The 22676-nt window shown below is 37.8% G+C and overlaps 1 protein-coding gene across 2 annotated transcripts; it reads left to right on the top strand.

The window, feature by feature from the left end:
- Window positions 1-17157: 17157 nt before the first annotated feature.
- LOC147394097 (protein C2-DOMAIN ABA-RELATED 4-like) lies at window positions 17158-21937 on the top strand. Of its 2 annotated transcripts, none has more exons than XM_086454675.1 (3): window positions 17158-17530; window positions 19246-19341; window positions 21511-21937. In XM_086454675.1, exons 1-3 carry the CDS (start codon window positions 17420-17422, stop codon window positions 21802-21804), a joined length of 501 nt encoding a protein of 166 aa, XP_086310801.1. In that variant the 5' UTR covers window positions 17158-17419; the 3' UTR covers window positions 21805-21937. The 2 variants fall into 2 exon arrangements, with proteins under 2 accessions (XP_086310801.1, XP_086310802.1); XM_086454676.1 differs by lacking the exon at window positions 17158-17530 and adding an exon at window positions 17917-18253.
- Window positions 21938-22676: the final 739 nt, after the last annotated feature.

Below are 22676 nucleotides of genomic sequence, written 5' to 3'. Positions count from 1 at the left end.
GAACGACCTTAAAAGGGCAAGTGTTGGCAGACTTCCTATTAGACTTCTCGATAGAAGATCCCAATTGGAAAGAGCTAGAGAAGAAAGACGAAACGATAAATGAAATAAAGTACGAAGTAAGCAAGCAAGATGGAGGATGTTCATTGACGACTCGTCAAATTACTCCCGCTCAGGAGTTGGCATAGTATTAGTAACACCGAGTAATGATAGGTTGGAGAAAGTGATAAAGCTCAGGTACGAAGCCTCGAATAATGAGGCAGAATACGAAGTAGTTATCAATGGGCTCAAAATGGTGAAAGAGCTGAAAGTTGACCGACTTGCGATATTTACAGACTCGCAACTAGTGGCAAACCAGTGCAATGACAAGTATGAAGCAATGGAACGAACGAATGGCGAAGTATCTACCAACAGTACAACGAGAGGTCGAGAGATTCACATAAATAAAAATATGTAAAATCCCGATAAATGAGAACAGGAATGTAGATTCATTGGCGTTTATTGGATCCATGCTCGGAGAACCAAAGAGTCAAGTATTACCCGTGGAATACCAGTCAAGAGCATGTATAGATGGCAAGGAAGAAGAATGCGCAAGTAGGATGAGCATTGGGGTGGATGCAAAAATATGTGGAATACCTGCATACCAAAACACTACTGTAGACACCTCAATTTGAACTGGCCCTCACTCGAAAGGGCCCAAAAATAATGTTTTTCCGATAAATTTGGCCAACGGGCCTCGAAGGCCCGAAACATTAAAATCTGACATTTTTGCCAAAATCCAAACCACTAACACCCCCCAATGGGTTAGTAGGTCCACCAAAAGGATTCGGCTATCTCCCTTCTACCCCGCTCCACTCGAAATATCGATTTTCTGACAAAATAGGCCAACGGGCCTTTAAGGCCCAAAACATTAAAAGATGACAGTTTTGATTGAACCGAGGTCCCTAAGACCACCCAATGGTCTAAGGGGACTAGTAAAAGGGTTGTGACTCATCCCTCATGTGTTCAACATCACCGCTCCATGCTTACATTCAAAAAATCGATAAAATCCTCCAAACGGGCCCAAAAGGCTCGATTCGCCAACACGCGGCATTTTTGATTAAATCAATGATTTCAAAAATCTCAAAAAAATCAAAAAATTAAAAATGTAAGACTTGGGATACCTACCTTTCATCTATCCTCCACCGCTCCGCCTCGAAGTTCGCAAACACTCTAAACCTACATAAGGCCTACAAGCCCTCAACTCTTTCCTAAACCCATTTTGTTAACCTTACCCTTAACTCGAATTGATTCCACACCACCTAAACCCTAAAACAAACCTACCCTCAAAATCCAACCCAAAACAAACTTTATCCAAACCAAAATAGCCTACAACCCTCTAAAAGCCCAAGCCCAATATATCAAAAATCCACAAACTACTATCCACACCCAATCCATTATCCAACCCACCACCCTAACCCATTATCCATTACCCACATCAACTAATCACCTTCTCAAACACCAAAAGATGACACATGTCATCACCACCGTTCACCTCCCTCATCTAATCACCTACCCCCATCACCATTATCTAAACAACTCATCTAACCCACCTCACCTCTCTCCAAAATCACCTCAACCCATACCCTTCCCTAACCTAACCTATCCCCATCATCTAAACATCATCAACTAACCACATCACTACCCATACCCAACATACCCTAATCTATCATCCTCCTCAATCAAACAACCACCCACATCACAACCAACCACATCTACACCCATCACCTTCCTTAAAACACTCCAATGAAATCACTTCAACCCATACCCCCCTCATCACCAACCAACCAACCCATAATTCTCTCTCTAATCAAACAACCCCCCATCAACCAATCAACTAATCTCATCACCTCACCCTCTCATCATGATTGTCACATGGCATCATCCCCTTTCTCCTCCCAAAAACCAACATACCCACCTCTTACACAACCCATCCTTCCAAATCCAAACACCTCACCTCTTCAACCAACCTAACATTCCTTCTCCAAACAACCCTCTTACACCCCCACTCCCCCCATCAACCATCACTCATCTCATCCCACCAAACACTCTATCCAAATGGATTTGGGTAGGATCCAAACCATTTGGGTTGAAATACAACCCATTTCCCTCATTTACACAACTACCCTAACTTACACTCCTAATTTCATACCTTTCACTTCTAAAACCCATGCCATTTTCTATTCTTTCAACCTTTAACCCCATTATACCCCTCAAGCCATCCTCCAAACACTATAAATACCCCTCCCCTCACCTCAAAAAGGGTTACCAAGTATTACCAAGTCTCCCTAAGAAAAAAACCTACTCTCTCTACTCCTTCTCACTAATCTCTCATAACATATTCTAAAAAAGTAAAATTTCACTCTTAACTCACCAAGGACTTAAGAAAAGTTAAAAGAAGAAGAAGAAGAAGAAGAAAAGAAGAACTTGAAGCTTCAAGGTGGGTTCAAAGCATCCCCTTTCTCTCTATCCTCTCCCTCTCCCATTTCTAATACCCCATTTTTACTCTTTTACTTTTATTTTTAAAGGAGTGGACCCCAAGGCTAAAGGTTCATAAGGGTCATTTCCATCAATGAAATGACCTTATGATCAAGCCGAAAATGAATCCCTATCGAGGGTACAAACACTTCCACGTGGCACTTTATTTTCCAATTTTTTTTTTAAATCAAAATGATCGAGTTACGTAGAGGTTACCGCCACTTAGCAGGGAGAAAAGGGTGCCTAACCCCTTTCCTTTTCTCCAATCAAGCCGCTTACCTGAATCCTAGGTTCGATTAGTTCCTTATCCCTCGCGAGTCGCTAATACCAAAATATTACTTTTTTGAAAAAATGTACATCGGGTGCCCATTCACACCCACTTTTAACTTGAATGGTGGCGACTCCAATTCATCGTAGATGTGGCCGTCCTAACGAAGAAAATCACGTATCTACAACTACCACAAGACAAGAAAGAGATTAGAAAACTACTATACCAAATCGAAAGATACACAATTTTTGGAGGAGAACTGTATAGAATGTCATTTGGAGGACCACTCTTGAAATGCCTTAACGCAGTAAAATCCGAGCTTATAATAACGAAAATTCATGAAAGGATCTGTAGCAACCACTCAGAAGGATTGTCGCTAGGAAATAAGATAGCAACCTAAGGTTACTTCTGGCCAAGGATGCAAGAGGATTGCAAGAGGTACGTCAGAATATGTGATAAATGCTAGAAATATGCCCATAGGCACCTCCAACCTGTTAACAAGCTTCATCTGATGAAGTCCCCCTAGCCTTTCTCTATCTGGGGAATGGACATTGTCAGGTCATTACCTCAGGGAAAGGAGGGTAAGCTTTTCATCTTAGTGGCTACAGATTATTTCACTAAGTGGGTCGAAGTTGTTCCCCTTACTCGAATTAGGGAGGAAGAAGTCATCAAATTCAACTGGGAGCACATCATAACACGTTTCGAAATCCCTTATGCATTGATTTCGGATAATGGAACACAATTCAAAGTTAATCGAGTACAATCATACTATAGGGAATATGGGATCAGGTCGCTCTAGTCATCTTCGAGATATCTACAAGGTAATAGACAGGCAAAAGCGTCCAACAAAACAATCCTCGACAACTTGAAGAAAACGCTTTTCGAACATAAAGGAAGATGGGTAGACGAGTTGTACAATGTACTATGGGCACACAGAACAACGCTTAGGAAGGCAACAAAATTCACTCTGTTCGCACTAACTTACGAAACTGAGGCCATCATACCTACCAAAATACAAGTCCCTACTGCAAGAACACAAGTAGTTGACACTAAACTAAATGAGGAGATGTTAGCTCGGAACTTAGACTGGTTGGACGAGACACAAGAAAGAGTGACAGAAAGGCTAGCATGGTACCACCACCAGCTAAAGAGGTCTTACGACAGGAAAGTGCGAAGAAGGGAGTTCAAGGTCGGAGACATGGTTTTGCGAAAAATATTCTCCAACATAAAAGAGGTCAATAGTAAAAGGCTCGAGGCAAATTGGAAGGGACCCTACAATGTAAGTAGAGTCGGAAAAGCAAGGGTATATTATTTAGAAACAACAACAAGAGATGTAATCCAGACGCAATGGAATATTTTCAATCTCAAGAGATTCTATCAATAAAGTGGAAGTCATTTATTCAAAGACGCATGCAGTTATTCAAACAAATCCTTGGCCCTTTATTGGTGTCGAGCCCAACCGAGGGGTTGGTTTAGCGAAAAGCCTTGGTCCTTTACTGGTGCCGAGCCCAACCATGCTTATTTTTAGTCAAAGTCGTTTACTTCAAGTTATTGCTTTGAGCCCAAATTAAGTCAAGTTGATTATATCATAACCAAGCTACTTGCCAATGATTATTTCTTTGAAATAAATGTTAGGTCAGAGTGACTGCATGAAAGTTAGGTCAGAGTGATTACACGTTGAAAACAAGCAAGTCATTTGCTCGGTTTATAACATGGCTAAGAGGTTAAGGTCAGGTATGTTCGAACCATATATCTCGAGTTATTACATCGTTTATAAGATCACGTATAACGATTAAACAAAAAATTAAGATAGAATAGTGAAGTGCATGAATGAAAAAGACAGTCATTTCAAGAATGTCTATTTTTACTACTAGAAAAGTTTGTTTACATCCAAAAAGAAGATAAAGGAATACAATTATAATTACAAAGAAAAATAAAAAAAAGAGATGATATCAAAAGAAAAAGAAAACTAGGCTTCAACGTTAGCATGAACAGTAGTATCCTCAGGGGCTTGTTCTTCGATGGGCATATTGGATGATTCAGGGACATGCTCAGGAACGGCAGTAAATTTCTTCTCAGCAGCCTCAAACCTCTTCAACTTGGCCTTTAGCTTGTTGTAGGCATTTTCCCAAGCTTCCTCTGAAGCATCCAATTGGGCTTGGAGGGAGGCAAGTTATTCTTCAAATGCCTTCTCTTTCCCCATGTCCTTGGCCTGGACAAGTACCTCAAGGGAAATGACTTTCCCCTCAATCGACGTTAATTGCTCTTTATTTTATTCCAACTCGGACAGTGCACTGTCCAAGCCAACTTTGAGCCTGAGGGAACTTGCCACAGCAGCATCCCTTTCATACTCATGTTGTTTGATCCAACCTTCCACTATATGAAGGTCGGCCAGAGTTGTGTCCCGAGACTGGCCCAACTTCGCCATAGCATGTTGTGCCTAAAGAAAAGGAGATAAGTAATTAAAAATTCATGAGGAAACAAGCATACTAGTTGAGAAATAAAAAGAAAGAAGTTTAGAAACTTACAGTGGCCAGAGTTCGGAACGCATCGTTATAAAATTTGGCTAGATCTACAACGAAGCCTCGGCTAGTCTTGTCGACATCCCTCGAAAGAGATGATGCCTCAAAAATAGCTCAGGCTACCGCAGGATCCAAGAGAGTCGAATCTTGATTGGTTACTAGCCTCCCCCCTCCACCATGGGGCTCATTACCCAAGGAGAAGGCAGAGAGAGGAATTCTTGTTGTCCCAACCCGACCGAGGAGGTCTGAGAAGGCTCAGTAGGTGGATGAGTAGGACCTGTGGGAGTTGGAGGAGAAGGAGAACGGGCAGTGTCTTAAGACCAGGGGTCGGATCCCCTCTTCAGCCTCTTCAGAAGAGGCTGGTGATCTTCCTCTTCTTCTCTTTCTTCTTCTTCTTCTTCTTTTCTAAGGAGAGTCGGTTGCACCCCCATAATCTCCTCATTAGAGTTGGATTCCAAAGTGGGGGCTAGTCGATTGGAGTGAAGTGCCATAACTTCGACCCCAGATTGTTGAGCATCGGTGCTTGGGGGCAGAGGTCGATTGAAGGAAAGAAAGGAAACGGTGGCGTAGTAATAAAGCTCGGGCTTCAATAGGAGATGTGTTATTACTACTGAATCCCTGGGGAACTTATCTTTACTTGGACCTGCAAGAGTAAAAAGAAATAAGTGAACGCTTCTACACACAAGAATTAGACAATAAAAAGAGAATGTGAATAAAACTCACCTTGGGGGTTGAAGGAGGGATAGGCCAGAGGGGGAAGCTCGTCCCCTGGAACGCTCTCTCATTGACCAGACAATTGGATCGGGAATAGAAACCATTATTTGTCCTAGTTGGGGAGCTCGATCAAGGACGACTTCCCTCTCCTCTTAGATAGGTAGAAGAAGCCCGGCATATTCGGGCACTTCTTTAGGGTAAATTGGGCCCTGACGTCCAGGAGTCCGAGCTGGAGACTTTCTTTTAGTCTACCGTTCATTTGCTCGAAGGCATGGATAAGACGAAAGAAGTTCCAGCTCATTTGGGCGGGAACCCTCATGTAAAAATTAAGTACCTCCCGAGTTAGCCTAGTCAAAGGAACTCGGAGGCCTACTTTTAGTTGCCCCCAGTGCATCACTATGGTACCTGGAGGGCAGTCTCGAAGCAGTGAGGTTTCGTCTACATAGGACATACCCACATTGCTTGGGATACCAAATGTACCCCAGACCACATCCACCGAAGGGCGGGTGGGGGAATAAGACTTCCCCCTGGCCATTGTGAAGGCTAAGTGAGGGTGGAGGAAAAGGATTTAGAGGAAAGGGGAGGGGGCCTTGACCTTGTTACCTTGAGAAAAACTAAGAGCTTTGGGATAGTTGATAAGGGCTTGAACGAAAGTTTTCGCTACAACCGAGCTTGTAAGGTCACACGGAGGTGTAAAAGAAATAGAGAGAGAGCAAGACTAAGAATGCAAGCAAAAGTAGAGAAGTCAAAAGGTAAAAATGAAATAGGAGAAGGAATGGGGTATATATAGGGAGAAGATACCTCGAGATGCATATTCAAATCAAAAGTCGAGATTCTCTCGAAAAACGGAGTAATAATGAGAACTACGACACATTTATTACCATCAGAAGCGATGCGACCATTCAAACACACGTGCATAATCAACCGCTCACAGAGTCCCACGTGTAAGCATATCATAAATGCGTCGCTCACTTAAACTGTTGGGAGCACAATTCACAAGGACAATCATGCCTCTCGTCGACCTCGAAAAGTGAACGGTCGAATGTTTCAAATCAATGAATTTAATGCACTCAAATAAATTCAGCACCCAATACGAGCAGGCCACGTGGCAGTTATTATATTTCTCGGGTTCTCGGACTAAGGTCCAAGACCTTGAGAGGGGGTATTGTGGAGGGCGATTCTTAGAGCTACAACATGTGGCGACCATAAGAAATATCATCTGACCCACCGCGTACATCATGTCATACCAAGCTTGGTGGTGATTTGACAGGTGTAACAGCACTGACAAGGAAGAGATAGATGTGACAACTCATGGCCTGGTAAATCGGTTGCAACTGCCCTAGAGCTATCAGAGCAGTTGTGCCAACTCCTGTAGTTGTCAGGTCAGAGGGCAGGTGCAACAACACTAGCACTAATCATCACCAATACCTCGAAATCCACTAGTCAAGATTCCTATAAATACCCAAGAGCAATTCAAACTAAAGGTTAAAAAAACTTAACTCTAAGAACCCCTTAATAGCCTGACATTAATTCTAACTTAATAGTCGGAGTGGTCCTGTTGCTAGTCCCACCGAGTTATAGGTCTTCGAATAATCTCTCGAGGTAGTGCGTAAAAGTGCATCTACAGAGGTCATTAAGCAATTGATAATAATAAACTCCACGTAACTGCAATTTTAGAGTCGACGTGCTAATAAACCACATTTGAGCGAACTTATTAAATCAAGTTCAGAAACTCTTCATAGGAGGTTGAGGTGGTGATGGGGTGTGTATGTGTTCTTTTAATTTTTTTATTTTTTATTTTTTGTGGAAAAAATAACAAATAAATACAATTTCAATTGTAAAATATTTGAAAATGTAAAATAATTCTAGTATATATTTATTTGATTAAATTGAATCAACTAATGAGTTATCAAATTTAACTCAAATAATAGACATCCGAGCTGATCTTACTTGAGATTTTAAGCTAGATATCAATACTCCTCATGTAGGGCCACAATGGGCCCGTCTAAGATGTAACAGCCCAATACTAGTCGGACCTCAAAATCCTTGTCATGCTCTACCTATCAAATGAGCAGATCAAGCTAAATAAAAATACAACTATGTAGAAACTGGGTTGGGCCATAAATTTTCATATATTTATTATAAATAAAATTGATAATATACGTCATTAGGTCGGATGGGTTCCCAATCTCGAGTACAATCCTAAACATGGATCAAGTCAAATAACTAAATGGGCCTATTAACAGTACTCAAACCCTATCCACAATGGACGAGAAACCAGAAAGTCGTCTTTAGGTTTATTTAAAGAAGAAATCGGGTCTCCACAATTATATGGCCTCTACATCACCACCATCTCAATCTCATGCCTAAACAAAGAGTCTCTTTCCTAGAACATAGGTAACCTTGTACAAGCTGGATTTAGATCTCAAATACTCGTTTGAAGAATATAAATATCCACCACTGTAGGATAGATATAGATGTAATAAAATAAATTGAACCTTGATTCTTCATCTACTTTTGTAACATAAAAGATCAAAACAATGGAAGCAACAATATTCCAATCCTTATAACATAGTCAAAATTGATTGGGAGCTAGGAGATTTACGTTTGGGAAAGGGACGGTTTCCAATTATATAGAAATTTTCTAGACTGTTGCTCATTGTGGAGGGTGTTTTCTGTATGGAACCAAAGGGTAACACGTGGGATACCTAAGAAGAATCCAACTTATAGAATCTCACTTCTTGAAAAGGTTGGAAGATGGGAAGTCGATTGAATAAGAAACTCGGATGTATAGGGAAATTGACTCTAGAATTTGAAGAGAGGTAGGCCAGAACATAGATGGCAAATTCGATCAATCAAATTTTCAAAAATCATGGATTCGATCATACTCACAAAGATTATAGGAGATCCATGACCAGAAGGGATAAATCCACATGAAATGAGGGGTAGATACATTCTTAATAAGGGGGAACTACTAAAACAATTAAGGGGTGAAATTTAAGAAAGAAATCATGGAAGATCCTAGGGTTGGAACCCCTATAAATACAAGGGTAATCGGTACTAAAAGGTACGCAATTTCTTCTCCCCTAAAGACTACATTATTTTTGTACTAATGTTCTGATTTGGGCATCAGAAAGATATTGTTGCAACCATACTCAGGGGCAGGGGAAAAAATAACCATCCATTCAGTGGGAATCTCAAGGAAATACATAATTTTGTATCTACAATTTGTTGTCATCCGTGGGATTCATTACAAGGAGAAACGACCATAATGGTAAGGACAAAATAGAATGAAAATAGAGAAGCAGCGAACCCTTTGCAAGGTCAACAACTCATCCAACATGATCCGTTGCAGACAGTACATTACTTACTAATAGATATGAGGACAGAAAGGTGACAAGGACTTGAACAGCAAAACAACAAGATCTTGACTATGAGAAGGGAAAATGATGAGCTCAAGAAGAGATTAGGGTAAATGAATTGAAATAGGGAGAGATCCAAAAGTTGGGGAAGGCAGGCAGCGACCTTCACCACTGGAGGTTTGTTGAATTAATGTCGAGCATACTATTAACTCGACGGGCATAGGAACACAAGAAGGAAGTTCTGAAGCTCAGAATCCCATGACGAGGGAAGATGTAGAGGAGTTGCTGCAAAAGAGGGATAATGGTAATGCTCAGGGAGCAGATTCTAGGCATTATGTAAGAAGTGTAATTTGGGAGATCAGAGGGTCGCCATTCTCATCTACGATACTAGCAGTCGAGCCACCTAGAGTGTTCTACTCACTTAAGTTCGAAACTTTTGATGCAACGAAAGACCTACTAGAGCACACATTCCATTACTGTAACCAGATGGGATGATTAATATTGTTCTTTTAAGATATCAAACCCAATCCCCTTGACTTGCATGGTACTTAGTAACATAGACCTACTCAATGCATCAGCTACCTTGTTTTACTACCCATTTTATGGTGAAGGATAAAATAGAATTCTTGCAAAAAGGCCACCCATTTTCCATGGCGTGCATTCAACTTATGCTATCCAGTGATGTACTTTAATGCCTCATGGTCAGAATATAATATGAACTCTCTCTGAAATAGGTAATGACACTAATGTTCAAGGCTTGGACAATGGCATAAAATTCAGCATCATAAGTCGAGTACTTCTACTTAGCTTCATTCAACTTTTCAATAAAATAGGCTATGGGACACCTTCTTGGCTCAAGACAAACCATATGCCCTTATGTGAAGCATCACAATCAACGACAAAAACTTTCTTAAAATTTGGTAGGTGTATCTATCATCTTCTTTTTTTACAAGCTGGAAACTTTTTTCAACCACATCAGTCCACTCAAACACCCCACCCTTCAAGCAATCTGTAATGGGAGCTATTAGAGAACTGAAATTGCGTATGAACCTGTGATAGAATGATGCCAAACCATGAAAACTCCTTACATCATGGATACTTTGAGGTGTTGGCCAATTGAGAATGGCCTCGACCTTACTTGGATCAACTTTGACGCCCTCCGAAGATACAACATAACCAAAAAACATCACACAATCAGACATGAAATCACATTTATTCAAGTTCACATAAAGCTTTCGCTCATGTAACATCTCCAAAATATGTTTAAGTTATTCGATATGTTGACTTTCATCCACACTATACACCAATATATCATAAAAATACACCCCAACAAATTTGCCAATAAAGTCTAAACACTTGGTTTATCAAACGCATGGAAGTACTGGGTGCATTTGAAAGACCAAATGACATTATCATCCACTCGTATAAACCATTTCTTGTCTTGAACGTAGTCTTTCACTCATCCCCGGCTTGATTCTAATATGATGGTACCCATTCCTCAAGTCTATCTTTGAAAAGACCCGAGAACCAGCCAACATATCCAACATATCATCCAATCGAGGAATTGGGATGTGGTATTTGATGGTAATTTTATTCATCGCTCGACTGTCCACACACATATGCCATGTCCCATTTTTCTTTGGTGTCAACAATGCCAGAAAAGAAAATGGACTCATACTCTCTCGAATCAATCTCTTGTTAATCAACTCCATCACTTGTTTTTGCAATTCTTTGTGCTCATTAGTACTCATTTGGTATGTTGCCTTGTTTGGTAAACTTGATCACGGAATGAAGTCAATTTGATGTTAAATATCTCTCATTGGCTGTAATCCAATTAATAACTTATTAAGGATAACATTAGAATATTCTTTCATCAAAGGCTCAACTTTCTTTGGAATTGAACTTCCAACATTCTCTTCCTTACCAAACAAAACATACATATGGTTGTTGTGGAGGGATAAATTGTCTATTGTTCATCCGTACTATCAATACGCATCCCAAGGTAAACACGTGTCATTATTTGAAGAGTATTTTATCTTATTAAGGAAGAATCTCAATTTAAGAGGATTCTTCCCCTTTTTTATGTAATTTTTAATTTGGATAGGGGAAATATGGTCAATTGTAACCTAACTAGGGTTAGGACTCTTCTTAGGACTTTTCTATTTAAAAGCCTAGAGGTCATTGTAAAATAGGAAGAAGGTAGAATAAGAGGGAGAGGGGAAAAGGAAAAGAGAGAAGAAGGTAGAGGAAGAAGGAGAGAAGGCTATGTAATCGTGGGATTTATGGTGAAACGACTCTCCGAGCCCGTGGACGTAGGCACGTTTGCCGAACCACGTAAAAAATCATTGCTTTCTTATTTTTTTCATATTTTTATTATTATTTTGTGATTTGAATGTTGAAATCGTGATCAAGGTCGATTTATCACAAAATCGACCTCCACAATTGGCGTCGTCCGTAAGAATCGAATAAGAAATCACGAGAAACCACATCAAATAGTCAATATCTCAATTAAAATCGGGGGGACTACAGATTGGGAGTTTCCAATCTAACCTTTCCTAAGATTGGTCATAGTTTGTTGATTGTGATCTATTTTGAGGCTTTTATGTACGGTGAAAAAGAGTTGTGCATATGAAGCTAAGGTTGAAGTGTAAATTGAGGAAACAAACGTGCAAAGGAAGGTTTAATGTGAAACCAAGTCGGTTGCTGCGATGTACGCACAAAGCTGTTGTAATGGGTGGAGGAAGGTTAGTGTGAAAAAGAATTGGGGCTCACATGTGTGGTTAATGTGCAGAGGAAGATGGAAAGAATGCTTGCATTCACACATGTACGTGAAACAAATGATGGTGTTCTACTACTTGCAGATTACATTGTCAGATCTAAGGTAACATAAACATTTCTATAGAGGAAGGTGTTGGGCAAAATTAATTAAATTATTTGGGTGGTAGTAGTGCAAGACCTGTTACAAAATATATCCATTTTGGGTTGATGTTCTTTGTAGTATGATAACACCAGGTCCATTTTCATACGACCAGGTTTATGAGTAGGGCACGTGTAGACAAAAGTTATATTTCTCAAGACTTGCCAACCCCAAACACATATTTCTCAAGGGTTGTTATCTCCATGGAATATATGTTACAAGTAGATTAATTCATATTTCTAAAGGATCAGTACCAACAGCTCTATGTGTCCATCAGTGACACCTTCATTGTGCTTTTCAACACAATAGATAGGCTCCAGTATGTTTTGTATACTTATCAAAGGGCATACATTATATATGTGAAAGGAACCCAACACATCACAGAAGCAGCAAATGAGGCATCATATATATACAACCCTTAAGGTATGGTCTTGCAAATAACTTTTTCAGACTTACCGTTTATTGCTTAATCCAAACTAGACTTGATGAATTGAGTTACTTAACTGTCAACTTAACTAAGTCAACCGATATATTGTATTAAGATACTTAAATGCTTGGGGGCCTAGTTTAAGTCCAATTCCTTAGGAGATATGCATGGTTAATTAGTATGCTTGGGGGCTTATTTGTGTTGAACCAAATTTTTATTAGAAAGGTCGGATTAACAAATAAATTTGGGGGCTAATTCTATTCCCAACTCAGTCGAGTCTTCAAACTCCATTGAGTTAAGTAGCTTAATTTATAAATCAATTAATAACCCATTGTTGTATGTTTGGGGGCTTAGTTCTAGCTCGTAATAAAGGTCCCATGTAACCCAATTTGTTACTTGAGGAGACTCGATTTAAAAGTAGTATGGGGGCTAACCTCGTACCTAACTTGATTGAGTTTAAGGACTTCGTTGAGGTGAGAGGTTCAACCCATAATTCTAACTCACCAAGATAAAATGATTATATTCTATGAACGTTGTGATCTCCGTTGGTTCAAACTTTTTAGGTCAATTCAGTAAAAATTTTATAAAACGAGAAGGTCGGTTCTTCTTGGACCCGAGTGTCACTCTATGAGGTGAATGGCACGAAATCCAAATAAGGTCGGTTCTTCCTGGACTCGAGTGTCACTCTATGAGGTGAATGACATAAAATCTGAATAAGATCGGTTCCTCAATGGGCCCGAGTGTCCCTCTATGAGGTGAGTGGCACGAAATCCGAATAAGGTCGGTTCCCCAGTAGACCCAAGTATTACTTTTGAAGTGAGTGGCCCAAATCTGAATAACGTAGATTTTTTAGTGGACCCGAGTATTACTCTATAAGGTGAGTAGCACGAAATCCAAATAAAGTCGGTCCCCCAGTGGATTCGAGTGTCATTCTATAAGGTAAGTGGCACGAAATTTGAATAAGGTCGGTCCTCTAGTGGATTCGAGTGTTATTCTATGAGGTGAGTGACACGAAATCCTAATAAGGTCGGTTTCTCCCGGACCCGAGCATTACTCTATGAAGTGAGTGATGTGAAATCCAATACGATTGGTTATTCTATTGATTATCAAAGTCTTGGATTATTTTGGGATCCAAGTTCGATCTGGGATTTCGGTTGATTATTTTATTTATCTAAGTCTTAGATTATTCTAGGATCCAAGTCCAATCTGGGATTTCGGTCGATTCTATTGTTTATCAAAGTCTTGGATCCTTTTGGGATCCAAGCCTTATCTAGGACTTCGATCGGTTATTCTACTATCTAAGTCTTGGATCGTTTTGGGATCTAAACCCGATCTGGGATTTTGATCGATTCTGGTATTATTTATCAAAATCTTAGATCACTTTAGGATCCAGCTCGATCTAGGATTTCGATTAGTTCTTCTATCATTTATCAAAGTTTTGGCTCATTAAGGAAATCAAGTCCAGCTCACGGTCAAGTCTATTATTGAAACATCTACTTATTATGGGAGTCCAACTAAGTTTAATGTCAAGTTCGCAAAAAATAATCTCAGGGGATCAAGAATCATAATAATTCGATGGTGCTCAATCAAGTTAGAAATATTTCTTGAAGGTGGATCTCAATACATCGATCTCCACCTTCAAGAGGGAGCTATGTGGAGGGATAAAATCGTCTATTGTTCATTCGTACTATTAACATGCATCCCGAGGTAAACATGTGTAATTATTTGAAGAGTTTTATCTTATTAAGGAAGAATCTTAATTTAAGAGGATTCTTCCTCTTTTTTTATGTAATTGTTAATTTGGATAGGGCAATATGGTCAATTGTAACCCAATTAGGGTTAGGACTCTTCTTAGGATTTTTCTATTTAAAAGCCTGGAGGCCATTGTAAAAAAAAAGAAGGTAGAAGAAGAGGGAGAGGGGAGGAGGAAAAGAGAGAAAAATGTAAAGGAAGAAGGAGAGGAGGCTATGTAACCGTAAAATTCATAGTGAAACGACTCCCCAACCCATGAACGTAGGCATGTTTGCCGAACCACATAAAAAATCTGTCTTCCCTATTTTTTCATGTTTTTATTATTATTATTTTGTAATTTGAATGTCAAAATCGTGATCGATGTCGATTTATCACAAAATCTGCCTCCACAGTTGTTATTTTTTGCTTGTTTAAAAATTCAGCCATGGAGAGGTAACTAACACCCTTCTTCTTGACGGGTTTAGGTGTGTAATCCCTCTTAGATGAACCCAAGATCACTTTAATCCTTCCAAAATGTGTAAGTGTTCTTGTATCCATCATGGACAGCCCTTGATCATATTGCCATGGTCTTCCCAAAAAGAGGTGGCAAGCATCCATTGGCACAACATCACACCACACACTATCTTGATAAGATTTACCAATAGAAAATGAAATTAAGCATCACTTATCAACATTTACCTCATTTCCCTTCTTGAATTGTGCAAGCTTGTATGGTGATGGCATTTTTTCAAGTTTCAGCTTCAAATCTTCTATCTTCTATCTTCTCTTATGAGACCACATTGTCACAACTCCCTCCATATATGATTAAATTATTATAAAATTTATAGTTTTATTCATATATTTTAAGGATAAGGTTTGAACTCAAGACCTCTTGAGTGTTACTTATAAAGAGTAGAGATTTCCTTATTTGGTGGAATATAAACTAAAAGAGTTTTTTTTTTTTTTTCCTTTTTTGTATAAATTAAAAGTCAAAGATTCTCTTTGCTTTCTTGGTTATAAGAGTTGTAAAGACAACTCTTCAAATCTTTAGTCCCACATAAGATAAATTAAGAATAGTTTTCAAATTATAAATAATCATTTTCTTTTTATTGCTTGAGTGTATGAAAGAGAGAGAGAGAGAGAGAGTCTGGGCCTCGCGCGCACATGGGGGCCCAAGGCATCGTGAGACTGCAACCCATTGTGTTTGGGGCTAACCTGTCAGAAAATCTTAATACGCGTGTCCGCATTCCATGCGCGTGCAGGGAGTGTAAATCTCAAAATTTAAGCCTCATGTAGATGCATGTAAAATGCCTAATATCATTTATAATCAAATTACACTTCCTATAGGTTGACACGTTGTGTGGAAGATGTTATTACATAATCAATCAATTTCTTCAACTCGAGTCATTCATGATCCTTTGAATCACAAAAGCCTCTCCTTGGTTACTCCAGGTGACCTCATCATCTTTGTAATCATCAAAGATTGGAGGTTCATCTTCTTTTGTTGTCTCTACTTCTTCAACCAGATATATGAACTTCTCATTTGGGTATTTTGAAGCAAAACGACCCAAGCCCAAACATTTGACACACTTTATCATCTTGTTATTAGTGTTGACAATTTCAGGCTAGGCCTCGTAAATGGCTCTTTTTGTTGGGGTTCACGGCTACTAGAACCACTCCCAAATCTACTAGACTTTTATCTTCGTTGTTTCTACACCTTGATGGCCAGCTTATAGATATCATCATATGTCCAATAAGGCTGCAATTTAACAACATCATGAATATCCCTTCGCAACCCACCAAGATAATGTGCAATAGTTTGCTCCTCTGATTCTTCAACCCATAAGGAACCATAAGTAGGTCAAACTCCTCGGTATACTCATCAATCGACTTGCTTCCTTGTTGAAAATTAAATTATACATTTTCATGTCCCACTTTTGAAGATAATTTTCAGGCAAGAACTTCTTCCTTAATTCCTTCATTTTATCCTAGGAAGTAATATTTATTTCCACAATCTTTCTCGTTAGGTCTTCAATTGCTCCCACCAAGCTAATGCATATTTCTTTAGCTTGATAGCTTACAACTCAAACTAAGCAATGGTTTTCTCAAGGCCAAGGTCACAACGAGAGGAGATAAAAATAAAAAGCTTAAAGCTTTACTTGTTGGTAAGTCTATTATCAAAAAGGAAATTGATGAACCAAAGACTTACCTGGGAAATATATATATATATTTGAAGGGAAATGTTCAACACCCAATCATTTTTGTCCTACATGGTTTAGAAGTTTTGAAATGGGCTAATTTTTGGTGAGGATGATCTCTACGGTTAGAAGATCATCATCACTAAAAATCAGCTCATTCCAAAACTTCTAACCTCATATTTACAAGTTGTAAAATCGTGGATCGTCCATTTTTTGTAAATCATTTTTTATGGGATTAGAAGTTTTGGAATGTGCTGATTTTTTATGAGAATGATCTCCTAACCGTAGAGATTTTCCTCACCAAAAATCAGTCTATTCCAAAACTTCTAACCCATGTAAAACAAAAATGATTGGGCAAATGGTTGGGTGCCGAACGGGACTCATATTTGAAATCCTTACAAAAGCTAAATTTGACCTAGTCACCCAAATATTAAATGCAAAGTACCACAAGCAACTACTGCAACTTCACTAGTCTTGAAAACCTAGAGACTTTCTCACCTCTCTCTCTCTTTGACCTTCTCTTGGAAGTACTCATGTCTTTAGAATCTGAAATGTCCCTCAGAGAAGATAAGGTGAAGTTTCAAGTGATCCTTACCCTCCATAAAAAAATGAAACCCTTCTGCGAGGGCCCTTTAAGTAATTTCCCCTAAAATATGTATACGGAGGACTTGTTGACTTGTTCAATGGATTCTCAAACTTGAAGGTCGTCACCTACCTATCCTAATTGTATTTTTTTCTTCTTCATTTGCTTCTGCTTCATTGTTTAATGGAAAATTACCTGGATCTTCTTAGAATTCGAGTTCATCGAGGCATTAATCTTGCTATCCGTGATCATCGTAGTAGTGATCCTTATATTGTGATCAAGATGGGCAAACAGGTGAAATTAGAAAACCAGCCTACTCGTCACTTAGCTCTATTTTGTTTGTGATTCCTATTTAATTGGTTTCTATTGTTCCATATTTTATTTTCTTGTTCATGGTTGATCAACATTATGATGTGTTTCTTCAGTTTGTGGGTCTGATTGAGCCATGTTTGGATCCTGTCTTCTGTTACCTAAAAAAAACAAAACCCATATCTGTTTTCCCTAAAGGGTTTTTTTCTTTGAATAATCTTTTATTTAAGAATTAGTCCAAAACCCATATCTTTTTTTATTATTTTTATTTTTATTTTTATTTTTATTCATTGATTGATTCGTTGTCGTTTCGTTGTTGTTGAATCGAAGGATTTTTCTTACTTTGGGTTGTTTTCCATTAAGGAACATATCACTGATTTTCGTTGCGGATGTTGTATCAAAGGATTTTTCTTACTTTGGGTAATTTTCTATTGAAGAATTAGTCCAAAACCCATATTTTAAATGAGTCCAAAATCTACAAATTAAGGATTCTGCCTATTATGCACCATCCCCTTCTTCATAAGATTCAATTTTTTAGTTCCTCTCTGGATCACAACAGCCGATTCAAAAAAAAAATTGTCTCCAATTAAAGAAAGTTGATGTGTTACTTCTGGATTAGTGCATAGGTTTTGACATTTTCCAACTGATTTAGGTTGGTGCTGAGGTAGACAAGGGCTTGGCTCACATGTCATGAACATGGTAACCAAGGTAGGATTCACCAATAATTTGATGGTTTAGAGGGGGGAGGGGTTCAATTTGACTTCTTTTTTTTTTTATCGGTCATTCAATTCTATTTAATTTGGATAAATCCCAAAAAAATTCAAAAGAAGAATGAGGGATTATATAAATGATGTTTTTGGTTTCTTCCCGAAAACTCATCATCTTCAACCTCCCTGACGCTATCTTGTTTTTGAGATTTGATAGTTGTGGAAGATATGCCTTGACATTAAAGGGTTGAAATTTTATCCTAGAGGTTGAAGATAATGGGATTTTAGGTAAAAATAAAGCTTCTTTTGGAAATGAAAAATGGCATTTAATATAAATTTTGAAGAAGAGGAATAAAGGTTGAAGGAGACGTTTCTTTAGGAAAGAATTAAGTTTTCAGAAAAGAAAAAAAAAAAGGCCAATGAACCTTGAAATGAAAAAGAAGAAGAAAACAGGGCAGATGGAGAGAGGTAGAATTTGGAGGGTTTTAGGAAAAAAATAACAAATGAAGCCCTTACAAACAATTTATTTATTTATTTTTTCTCAAATTCATCGAATTTTATGATTATTTTTTTAGGGTTATGTGTAAGGAAAATCCTCCACCCACTTGGATAGCTGTTTAGAAACCGTGGATAAATTTCATAGAAAACTTGTAACTTGATCTATAAAATTTCATGCATGGACTTGGATAGATCATTTTCACATCCAAGTGTATGGCATTCCCTTTGTTCCTTCCTTGATCAGATTCAATAATGACAAAATAACATTTTGAGAGAACGAGTATCTCTTTGAAATCCAAAAGGTATCTCAGTCGATCCAAAGGGCGATCATCAACTATATTGAGTTGAACATAGAAAGTGAGAATTGATAATTAAAAAAAAAATTATATCTTGAAATCTAGTTGTCCCTCCATTTAATTCTATTTCAAGCCATGTCTCCTATTAATTTGATTGTGTTTTATACTTTTATTCTCATATTGTATAAATTTGATACAGGAATTGAAGACCAGTGTGATGAAAAAGAGTCTCAATCCAGAGTGGAATGAAGAGTTAACATTTTGTGTTGCAGATCCCGATGTTTCAGTGAAGCTTGTAAGTATTGTCCTCTACATGCTGGTTATTTCCTTCAAATGTAGGTGTATAAAGTCCAATTTTCCAAAAGAACAATTATACTTCTATTAATATTGAGTAATCTTGGAGTATATTGATGATGCACAGTAATAAGGTGAAATGTGATACACCAAATCATTATTTATGTGATTAGGTTAAGAATCTGTTAGGATTAGGATAAGAATGGATCTGATTAGATTATATTAGATTTCCTTCTGATTTTATGTTCTCTATCTAAACCTTATGGGTTCTTGTAATTGATCATCCTTGAATAATCAAATCTGATTATTTCACATAGTATCTGAACGGGTAATCCATTGGCATGTGCTATTCTTCGGCTGGCAATGGTACCACCACACTGGCGGATCCGCCTCATGTGTTTTACACTGATTCACCTATTATGTACAACCACCGTCTTATGCAAAACAAAAGCAACTAATCACTGCCAGTCCATTTAACGAAGTGTCATCAACAGGTGTTTGATTTTGACTAGTTACCTTTCAAGTGTTTCAGCTGAATGTAGCATGGACTGTGGATCAAGGAAACCTCTAGACAATAAGGCTATTGTGAGCAATCTGATGCTTTTGGTTCCATCAGTGAGAAGAAAGGAAAATGCACTAGAAATACGGATGCATCTGCAAGAGTGCATTGAAGCCATATGGAGAGTGACTGTCTAAATATCACCATGTTTTTTATCAGTCCATGATTCCTCTTTAGCCTAATCCAGCACTATCCTCCAGTCTTTTGCCAATCACACCCATAAATGCAAAGCAACTTTTCAACTTTTAATCTTGAAACCACCAATTAGAACCTCCAATCCTCAAGTTAGTTCTCTGCGCACTATCCAAAACTAGCCCAGCTGTAGGAGCCCATGATCAAATTCGTTCAAAACTATATGTTTCAGCCCATTTGAAGAAAAAAAAAGGGTTATTAACGCCCAAACTAGACAAATCGGTGAGCCCACAATGGAGCCATATTGAGACCATATAAGACCTAGAAGAGGCAATGGCCAATACTTGAGCTCACATGGGCGTCTACATTGAGTCTTGTTAAGGTCCAAAAGAGACCTTCGAATCTTGATTCTTCTAGGTTGCTCATTCAGCTTTAAATTTCTTTGCTACGATATAGGCCATATAATCGTCGAGATATTTCATCATCAACACTTGTTCATGAAGCAAGATCACACATCAAAGACAGAGATCAAAGTTGGAGGTGTTAGTTTCAAGGTTTCAGATTTTGCAAACTCACATCGATCCTTCATCGCAATCAAAAAAGTTTGAGGAAGGGTGTTAGAGTATATGAATAATGCACTGTTATTAGGTGAAATGTTATACACCAAATCATTATCTATGTGATTAGGTTAAGAATCCGTTATGATTAGGATAAGAATGGATCTAATTAAATTAGATTAGATTTCCTTAAGATTTTATGCTCTATATAAACCTTATGGTTTCTTGTAATCGATCATCCTAGAATAATTGAATCTGATTTTTCACAAGTAACTTATGAGCACTTGCACAAGTTCTAAAATTAAAGACTGGTTTCAAACCTTAAATTTATATTTTTGGGTTTAAGTAGATAAAATGATCAAGTTTAAACATGAGAGCTGCTATTAACACACGAAATTTTACTTGTAACACAATAAATTATATGCAGACAGCTGTTTATTTTCAAAAGAATCGGTTTGTTGTAAGTAAAAGTTGGTGTGCCAATAGAATCTCTCTTAAACATTCTTTGCTTTTATTGGTTTTAGTAAAAGATGATTGGAGAATATTTTAGCTATCACTTGGTGCTGATTTCTTCTACATTTAGTCTATAACTCTGCTGAAAACTATTGATTTTGTTAGCATGTCTACTGTTCTGCATTGAAAAGTAAATCTAACGAACAACTCATCAAGAGGTTAACTTATTAGATTTAAATTAAAATTTAAAAACATAAATAAATGGTTAGTATGAGAAAGATTTTAAAAGTTCAGATTGGATGAGAAACAGAACTAATTCGGTCTTTTTCTTAATTTTATTGTACCTTCCCTCATAATTTTTGTTACATAAGAATTCAAAGTTTGATGGAATCAAATTTACCCAATTTAACATGAAAAGTTATAATTCATTTCCTCTCCTCATAGTCATCATCTTATGAGTAATTTGCAGGAAGTTTTCGACAAGGATACGTTCACCGTAGATGACAAAATGGGAGATGCGGAGTTCGATATTAGACCATATATAGAAGCTGTAAAGATGAACTTGGAAGATCTTCCAAGCGGTACAATAATCCAAACAATGTTGCCGAGCAAAAAAAACTGCTTATCACAGGAGAGCCGTATTATATGGAAGGATGGAAAGGTTGTTCAAGATTTATGTTTGAGACTGAGAAATGTGGAATGTGGTGAAGTGGAGCTTCAATTGCAATGGATTCACATTCCTGGTTCTATGGGTTTGTTGTAATCATGGACTTCCACTCATGAATGATGTATTGACTTCTTTCATAGAAAGATGGTGTTCTTATGAATTGTATGGTACATTAAATGAAATTTTGTAAAAGAATGTAATTTTGTTATCCATTTGAAGAGTTTACTAAGAGTACTGGACGGGATGCATTGTAATGAGGTGTATAATAATCTAAAGTATGGTTTAAATCCAATATCAAAATAAAAAATTCGTCAAGTTTGGGATTGTCTTAAATGGTTTTATTTTATTTTTCGCAGAATATCCTCACATCCTTTGGGATGGGACTAGTTCCTTAGGATCGTACAAACCCCAATCCCTAGTTTTACCACTGAACCAACCCCCTTAGAGTTATTGTCTTGAAATATTACATGATCTTTTTGTGTGTGTGTGCGCGCGCGCGTGTGATTTTCTAAAATTTAATAATAATAAGAGTCATACTGGAGTGACATTGAAATTAACATCGTTTCACACATTACTGATGTGGAGGAATGCACAAAAGCATATATTTTTATCATTCATATCTTTGTGAAAAGTATATATGCTTTCATACACAAATCCACATTAACAATGTGTAAAACAATGTCAATTTCAATGTCAACGTAGCATTTTTCATATTAATATAATAATGATAAAGCTTCTAGGAAATAGAAGCAAGAAGATATGTGCAAGTAGATTAGATACCGTTGACACTAAAATTGCTTAATATATGATTAAATGATTTACCAAAAATGCTTAATATATGAGTAAATGATTTATTATAAGATGTACAGTGATAGACAACAGTCATCTCTCTTTAACAATATTTTTATTTTATTTTATCCATAAACCCTTTTTTTAAGAGTTCAGTAACTTGGTGCTAGAGGGATTTG

This window comes from Akebia trifoliata, chromosome 9, assembly GCF_017979445.1.
Source record: "Akebia trifoliata isolate Shusen 1 chromosome 9, ASM1797944v1, whole genome shotgun sequence".
NCBI classification, from domain to species: Eukaryota; Viridiplantae; Streptophyta; class Magnoliopsida; order Ranunculales; family Lardizabalaceae; genus Akebia; species Akebia trifoliata.
Note: the sequence above shows the minus strand (reverse complement) of the source record. Positions and strands in the feature narration are given on the sequence as shown.